General features: G+C 39.9%; 2 protein-coding genes across 2 annotated transcripts; both read left to right on the plus strand.

Annotated features, from left to right (window-relative positions):
* Positions 1-96: 96 nt before the first annotated feature.
* On the plus strand, positions 97-2,586 carry K441DRAFT_665678 (uncharacterized protein). Its single transcript, XM_067649533.1, has one exon. It carries the CDS (start codon positions 443-445, stop codon positions 2,114-2,116), a length of 1,674 nt encoding a protein of 557 aa, XP_067500236.1. The 5' UTR covers positions 97-442; the 3' UTR covers positions 2,117-2,586.
* K441DRAFT_665679 (uncharacterized protein) lies at positions 2,057-2,586 on the plus strand. The gene has a single exon (XM_067649534.1). It carries the CDS (start codon positions 2,258-2,260, stop codon positions 2,552-2,554), a length of 297 nt encoding a protein of 98 aa, XP_067500237.1. The 5' UTR covers positions 2,057-2,257; the 3' UTR covers positions 2,555-2,586.
* Positions 2,587-8,973: the final 6,387 nt, after the last annotated feature.

The raw sequence follows: 8,973 nt of genomic DNA on the forward strand, positions 1-8,973 counted from the left end.
CTACCAACGATCTACTTCAACCCATTATCGTCCCTCTAGCATCTCGTCTCGGATACCATAAACTACGGCGCTTAGTGCTGTCACTAACTGCCACAGATTGTCGCACGCAGGCACACACGTAGACCCACGTAGGCCCACGTAGCAAGCAGGGTTTCTCTTAAGCTCCCTTGAATTCAAGGAGACTTAAGTACTTCTTCCTCTACTTTCCTAGGCATTTTAGTGGTTTGAGGAGGAACTAAACTCTAAAATCCTTAACCTAGCGGAGCTTAAAGACCTCCCGAGCTAGATCCAGGGAAGACTCACCCTAGTATACTCGCTCAAGAAAGCATCCCCGCAAAAAATAAATCATTGGCTACCATCTAAAGTCCTAGAGAAATTCCCCGATAAATTTCAAACTTTATCAATACCAAGTGTGAATCCATCAACTCTCCCTTGTCCAACTATGGATTATGACTACCATGCGGACATAGCCGCGCGCCGTGCAAAAGTCTTGGCGAAGATGGAAGAGCAGAACAGGATTCGAAAGTTGAAAGAACAAGAGGAAGCCATGCGACGGGCGAAGGAGCAGGAGGAGAATGACCGGAAGGCAAGAAAGCAGGAAGGGAGTGGCCGGAAGGCAAGGGAGCAGGAAAAGAGTGTACGAAGGGCGAAGGAGCAGGAGAGTATCCGAAAGGCCAATGAGCAAGAAGAGGTCATTCGGAAGGCCAAGGGGCAGGAGAAGCGCATACAGCAAGGATATACTCCTGGCAATTCAGCTTCCCCGGTTCCTTCATCAGCATCCACACTGAATCCCAAAATGAAGCGCTTGTCACTTGAGGTTGTGGCTAGCCCAGAGAGCCGGAAGCGAGATCGAAGCATCTCTGGAGAACGCAGGAAGGTGCGACGTCACAAACACATTCTGCTAAGCTCTCCAGAACCAGACGCCTCCTCTCCAGAGCTGCAACCAACTTCGACGATGTCAGCCAAGCAAATCAAGCTTTCGAAGCCGGTAAAGCCATCGATACCTTTAAGGCCTGGGAAGAAGCCTAGATTAGATGGTAATGAGCGAAAAACAAGTGCAAGCGCAAGTGCGAAAGCTTCCCCAAATGCGCAATCCCCATCCCCTGTTGAAGGCCAGCCTCCGGAGTGGTACACCAAAATTGGGGACGGGCCTGAGATAGTGCTGGTTAGGAGAAGATCGGCGAATATACTGACAGCCCTCTCAAGGTTCAAAGATGCCATCAAGGAATGCGAGAAGCCTCCAAGATACTCAGACCCCGTTCTGTTGTTTCAAGCCCTCCGTGAGCAGCTCCACAACCTAGAATTTCTTGCGGTAGACAAGTTTATCCTAAGGGCCGCACGTCTACTGGACAACCGAACTGGCCTTCCGAAAATATTTAACCCAAAGTACAGCGAGGGCGTCGTGTACCCCTGGGACATCCGTGCGGACGCCGAGCAGCTGCACAGCAGGTGGGTCATGCAAGTCTTCGACACAGATCTCCTCCGTGGCATCGTCCAAGCGCGGCAGAAGGGCAAGCAAGACAAGCGCAACGCCGACAGCATCGACCGGAACTTCCCCGGGCGTCAATTCGCCAACTTCTACGGCCAAGGCCACCTCGTCAACGGGCAATGGTGGCCCACGCAGCTCTGTACCGTCCGCGACGGCGCGCACGGCGCGGCGCAGGGCGGCATCTACGGCGAAGCCGGCAAGGGCGTCTACTCGATCGTGCTGTCCGGCGGCAACCACTACAGCGACGTCGACAAGGGCGACACGATATGGTACAGCGGCACCGACAGCAAAGACGAGACGCCGACTGAGAACACGAGACGCATGCTCGAGACGCTCGAGACGCCGCCGCCCCTCCGGCAGCCGGTCCGCGTCATCCGCTCCTGGAACCTGCGCAAGGAAAACCCGTACCGGCCACAGCGCGGCTTCCGCTACGACGGCCTGTACGACGTCCAGAGGTCGAAGGTCCTGGATGGCTCGAAGGCTATCCACGCTTTCTACCTCGTGCGCAGGGATCACCAGGATCCACTCCGGTACCAGGGCGCCGAGGCGCGGCCGACGGCGCAGGAAATCCGAGAATACGATAAGTTGCGGATCTTGGAGAGGGGTACGGGGTCGGAAATTGGTTGAGTGGCCCTTTTTTGGCTCCCCTGATGCGTTGCTGTTGGGGGTTTTTTTCGCACCGGTTCCGCAGACCGTGCGGCATCCGGCGGGGAGGATTTCTGACTTGCGTGGTTGGCGGAGAGCTCGTGGAGCGGGAATGATGCGGTGATGCGTCGCCTGTGTGGGTTCGAAACTTCACAGCTGGCAGGGAACTGCTTTTGCTTCTTTCTCTTTTGGCTTGTGACTTTGGCTTATGAATGGGTTCAGGGAGGTTTGTTCGTGGGGGCTTTGTTGTACGATGAGGGTTTGTGTTGGGGGTTTGGGAGGAGCGGGAGGAATGGAACTAATGTGGAATTTGGTTTTGGGATGTTTGACTGCAAGGCTGGTGTTGTATGGAGAGCAGCTGTTCTATCTGGCAGCTTAGTGAGGAGACTCATTTCTCTTATGATGGTCTTCTTCCGGTAACGAACGGCGTCTTGGAGCATAGGCGGGGGGGATAGCAGTTGGTCACAATATTTCAGGGCATGTGGATATTTGGCTTCATGATGGGTATGCTTGGCTTGGCTTCATGACTAGACTACGGGCCTTGGAAGGGCTTGTGGCTCTTTTGTTGCTGAATGAATGAAATAGACTTCTCACTGTCTCTCGACTCATGGTGCATGGTGGGTTTGAGTGATGTACCCTTGGCTTTGAGTCATGTGTCCGGTCGACTTGCCCTTTAGTAAGGACCGGACAGCTATGATACTGTATCTGAAGCACTCAAGAATGGGATATGCAAATGAACATTTCTGGCTCTTTAAATATCTCTAACTAGGGTCTCAGGTCTTTTGAACATACCGGGAGCATTGGTCATGACCCAGACTAGGAGCAGCCTTCCTAGATTCATGTGATTCGCCAGCGACGGTCTCCACTTCATAGTTTCTTCCTACACACTACGTACACCATGACAGTGATCGGCGAGAAGAATGCCAATAATCTAACACGGGTACAGCAACAACTGGCGCGACTGTTTCCGCTGAGCGAGTCCTGTCCATTCGCTCACCATGCCGCAGAGCTAGTGTGTTGGAATTACAAGGTCATGGGGTCACAGCGGAGGTATCTTGAGGGTCTAATTAATGATAGAGATGACGCAGACGATGAACATAGATTGATTCGTGATGCAGTAGATGCAGTAGATGCGGTTGATGTCTATATAGATTACATGCGGACTTCGACCTCGCAATGTGTCCAGAGCTTAGTCAGCACCTCTCGCTTAATTCTGACATAGTGACTCGCCAATAAAACGTCATAACGTAGTCGGTAAGCAAGTGGGCCATGTAAGCATCCGGGCCACCGCAAAACCCCACCAAAAAACCCAAAAATCGGTCTTTAATATCTTAACAACGGCTTAATAATAAATTATAAAATTTTATAATTAGACTCTTATACTTACCTTAAGACCTATATTAAAGTTTTAAAGTAATTTAATAAGTGGTTCTTAAGATATAATAATTTGGCTTAGATTTAAGAGCTAAATCTTAATATATTAATAATGGCTTAAGTAATTACTCTAAAACTCTAATAGAGGTCTTAAAGTAAGTATAAGAGTCTAATTATAAAATTTTATAATTTATTATTAAGCCGTTATTAAGATATTAAAGACCGATTTTTGGGTTTTTTGGTGGGGTTTTGCGGTGGCCCGGATGCTTGCATGGCCCACTTGCTTACCGACTACGCGAAACTAGCGCAAAGCTTCATCACCTTAACGGAGTTCTATGTAAACGAGATGCGCGTGAATAACCAGGCAATCAGCGAAAACCCCACGGGCCAGGACGGTAAGAAGAAAGATAAAATTGTCATCATATCTTGTTTTCCTGAGAGCACCCTAATTATATACAGTACCTAAACGGCTCGTGCACGCGACCGGCTCGTGCACGGTTTTTCCTCACCAAAATATACCAAAATACACCTTTTTCTACTACCTATAACTTTATAACCTTGAAATAAATTTTTATAAAAATTAAAATATGGTTAATCAAATACTAGGGTTATAAAGGTGACCCTAGTCATAACTAATTTAAAATTTAAAAATTGCTAATATATTAATTTAGTGGTAAATAATTAGCAAAAGCTATTATAAGTTATTATATTATTAGTAAGAAGTCTTAAAGCTATGAGTGTATATAATAGAGTGTATATAAAGTTTTTTTTTAGGCTAATTGTTGCCGTTTGCAGCAAATTGCCGTAAACTATACGGTTGCGGCGGTCGTATATAGCTGTTAGCAATTTGTGTAAACCGCGCGTTTTATAACAAATTTACAGCATCTAATAGCAAATTGCGGTAAAAAGCTTAACTACTAAACTAATACTAGCTTTTTGCTACCCTATAAATAAATAGTGCGCAAACTATATATATTATAAAAACTATACAAATTATAATTATATAATTATATTATATAATAACCAAATTATTATATATTCTTATAGATTACTATAATATACTTTTAAATATAGAGATATTTACTTAAGTAAGGGGGAAGCCTCTTATAGAGGCTCTAAATTATTAATTATTAGTATTCCTATTAGCGACTTAGTCAATCGAGGCACGAGCACGGCAAGAGGGATGCGCAAGCCTATACGATTGGATTGTCTATAAACGAGGATCCAAAGCTAGAGAAAGGAAAGGAGAAGAAGAGTAGCACCGCTCGATGTTTTATACGATCTTCACGTCATATAACCGCAATCTGCGGCAATCTGTGGCAATTTGCTAGTACTATAATATTACCCCCCCCTTTATAAAAGCCTACCCTTAGGCTTTATAGTCCGTATTACACCTATAGGGTGTTCTTATCCTTATATTCTTCTAGTAGCTTATTATCTTTACTATGCTAAGCACTTTATTTACTTATCTAGGTACTTTAGGGGTTCTAGTTTATTAGGGAAACGGCTATAAAATTCTTAAAGCTTATAGGGACTGCTAATAAAGTTCTATATAGGGTACTAGGTAGGATCTAAGTTATAGCCTTTTTAACTAATGTAGTACTTTAGCGTTCTCCTTACTAGTTTATAGGCTAGTATTTCTTTAATTTCCTATTTATTGTCGCTATTAACTTAAATTAGTAAGGGAGGTTTATTCTTTTATCCGGGTAATAGGTTATCTATAGCTTTCTATAGCTTATCCGGTAAGAAAATAAAGTAAACCTTTATTAAATCTAGGAGCTTTACTTTATATAAGTTGCTTATTTTCTTAAGGACCTTATATAGTCTTACTATCTAATTATAAGGTGGCTTTATAGATAGGGGGCTATAAGGCACAATTGTAGGAATAGGATAGATTAGTAAGAGAGATAAATCCTTAAGAAGGTAAGGCCTCTAGGATTGTAGAGACTATATACTACGGGTACGTGCCTCTAGTATATAACCGGCGACCATCTAAGGGGCGTCTGGGGGTTATCCTAAGGGCAACCTAAGGTGTCCGCAATAATATCCCTTATATTGCCCCCCCCTTTTTACAGCTAGCCCCTAATCGCTATTACCTTACAATAGGGAGATTATAAAGGCTCGTCCCAGAAGGGGTTTAGAGAGATATTAATATGCCGCTGTATATTATCTATCTATTTAACCCCTACTTTAAACTCTTAAAAAACCTTAATAAGAAAAATATATAACTGGAGAAAAGACGCGAGGATTGCTAGGAGATCTATTGGAAGCCTACTGGATATATACTAGTAGCTACTTAGGCTAATATAAGGATTTTTATACAACTCTACTTCTAAGCCTTTATACTGGTCTGTAATTAATTATAAGTATTATAGGTAATTTAGTGTTCTAGTATAGTTCTGTAAAAAAATTTGGTATAAAATTTAATATATAGAGCTTTAGCTTGCCGTTGTCTTTAACTGTTAAGATATAATCTATAATCGTTTTATATAATCCTCTATATTACTAACACATTATTCCTATATCTACCCTTAGGCTATTAAATACGGTTAAGGTATTAATTACTTAATTAAGGAGACTTATCTCCTAAGATTTAGTATATATGCTTTCAAATCTAATAGTTCTGTGCCGTATATTTAGCTTAGCTCTACTACCCAGTAAACAGGAGGGATACTTTATAATAGCACCTATAGCTATTATACGATTATTAAGAACGTCTATAATGTTATTCTTTAATACTATAGTATCGTTTTAGGTATAATTTAACCTATATATGTCTTTAATTGACGTCTTAATTGCCTTTCCCTAGCCGCATTATTAGTTTTTATAAGGAAGTAATAGCTAGATAGCTTATACGCGTGTTTCCTTTCTTCTAAGTGGCGCTATTATAACATAGTTATATTAGTAAGGTTGCGGCTATTTACTAAAAGGGTATTAGAAGGTATAGTATAAAGATACTTTACTTATTAAGCTTAATCCTTTTCCTTAATACCTTACTTTCTATTACTAATCTTCGTCCAATTTTAGGCGTATCTTTAATATATTATTAAGATTTTCTTCTTTTCTATTAATAATTTAATATACCTCTTTGTTCTTCTACTAGCTACTCTTTTAAGTAGATTCTATAGTATATTCTAGCCCTACCTCCGCTAACTTGCAACTAGTGCTAGTCCTACCTAAATAATTTTGCCTATACGTCTTTAAAAGACTAGAAATCTAATAATAGGATTTTAAAGGCTTATAATAAGACGTATTGCGTTAAATCTAATACCTTTAGTCCTTATAATTAATACATGCGTACTAAGAACGGCAGTTATATTAAGGTAAGCTTTTCTATTCTTAATAGATTTCTATTACTAACTTTAAGCTTTAATAGCCTAGGCCTAAGTAGCAACGTTCTTTTAATGTTTTTAACTACTATATTGCCCGGGCTCTCTCTTATTCTAATATAAATGCTAAATAACTTAGTCGAATTTAAGACTATACTATAGCTATCTATACCGCCTATAATTCTTAGTAAGCTAGCTAGTAACGCCTAATATAAGAGTAAGGTTAGTATACTAAGGATAGGGTAAGGAATAGGGTTAATAAGAAAAAGGTTACTATCTACTATAGAAAGGAGTTCGCGTATATACGTTAAGTTTTAAAAGAGTATAATATAATATATTACTAGGTAGGTTACCCTTTAGGTATCTAGCGGATAGGTAACTAATAGTTGCTATAGTAAGGTCTGGGTAGTTCTGGACTAGACTAACTAGCTAATATCTCTATTTATTCCGGGCTTAAGCATGTCTTTATTAACTATAAGCTAACGCCCTAAGAGCTTTATTAGTATTAGTTTAGACCTAATATTAGTGTTAAGCGTTTAAGAATCCCTACCCCTACTAAGGGGTCTAGATCCTATTCTTATTAGCTATTACTTAGTAGCCTAATAGATACTAATCTTGCTCCTAAGGATAAGGTATAGTGGCTTTTTAGGTTAGGCATTTGGAATTTATTCTTATATATAGTAGCAATTAAGGACCTTAATTAGGTGCTTAGAAAGGCCTTGTAAGGCTTTTAGAGAGGGCTTAGAAGCCCTAAAAACAATATTCCTAATATAGATAAATAAATAAAAATGCAATTCTAGTAAAATGCCCTATTAACTCTATACTATATATATAAAAAGGCTAAGGACCCGTTCTGCTTTAGGCTATAGCCCTAATCCTTATAGTTTCCAGAGCTTGTCCATTCTATATCTAATTTAACCTATTTACTCTTTTTACAAGCTTTCTTTATAGGTCGCAATAATACTATAATATTAGAGCGCTTTCTATAATTTATAAATTATAGACCTTAGTCCCCATATTCTTTTAGAATATCTTTATAATAATTAAAGTAATCCTCTAGTTCCTATATAGAGTCTTTAGCGGGCTAGCCTAGCTATTTAACTTTATATTAAAGCTTATTCTTAATAGACTTATGGCATAGCATAGCTTTAACCTTATACTACTCGCCCACTACCTTAAGGTATTTAATTAGGCCTAGACGGAAGTTCTTTTTTAGTAATAGTCTATACTATAGCTCTAGTAGGTTTAGGCTATAAATAGGGGTAGCTAGAGACGGTAGGCTAGCTTACGAATTTATTCCTTAACTTAGAAGGGACCTAGGTATTTTATATTAAGCTTCTTTAATAGTTAACAGGTCTTAATATTTGTTAAACGTAATAGAACCTCATCGCCTGCTCCGAAATGCTTATCCTAGTATTTCCGGTTATACTAGAGTCTTTACTACTTTTAGGCATCTTGCAGGCTCTACTTTATATACTTTTATTACTCCTCCTATTCCTAGAGGTATCCTTATACTCTCTAGTAGATATTCTTAAACTTTCTAGTAGGATCCTATAACTAATTATACGGCCTTAGCTAGTAATTATTAAGTATACCATCAAACCCTAATAGTTAAATACTATAGGCAATCTGGATTAGTGCAAACTAATATAATAAATATTGCTTTAAATTATAAGCGTACTCTACATACAGAAGTAGCTTATACCAATTATCTTGCTAGTAGTTTAAATATATTTATAGGTAAGACTCTAGTTCCTAGTACTGGCGTTCTATTTACCCGTCCGTTTATAAATAAAAAGCTATACTATAATAGTGGTCTATCTTTAAATGGAAGTATAGGTCTAACCAGTACTAGCTTATAAAGACGCTGCCCCTATTAGTAATAATAAAGTACGGCTAATCTACTTTAAGAAGGCATTTCTCCTTAATTAGATTGGCTAGCGCTTATACGTTAATTGTTTTATTAACAGGAAGGTATTAAATATACTTTAAAACCCTATTAATAAGTAGAAGGACCGAATTATATATTCGTCCTTAGCTATCTTTAAATAGTAGGAGATCTATAATAAAGTCTATAGCGTAATATTGCTATAGCTTACTAGCGGGGGGAACTAATTTAAGTAGACCCTATAGCTT

Source organism: Cenococcum geophilum, assembly GCF_001692895.1.
Source record: "Cenococcum geophilum 1.58 unplaced genomic scaffold K441scaffold_45, whole genome shotgun sequence".
In the NCBI taxonomy this organism is placed as follows: Eukaryota; Fungi; Ascomycota; class Dothideomycetes; order Gloniales; family Gloniaceae; genus Cenococcum; species Cenococcum geophilum.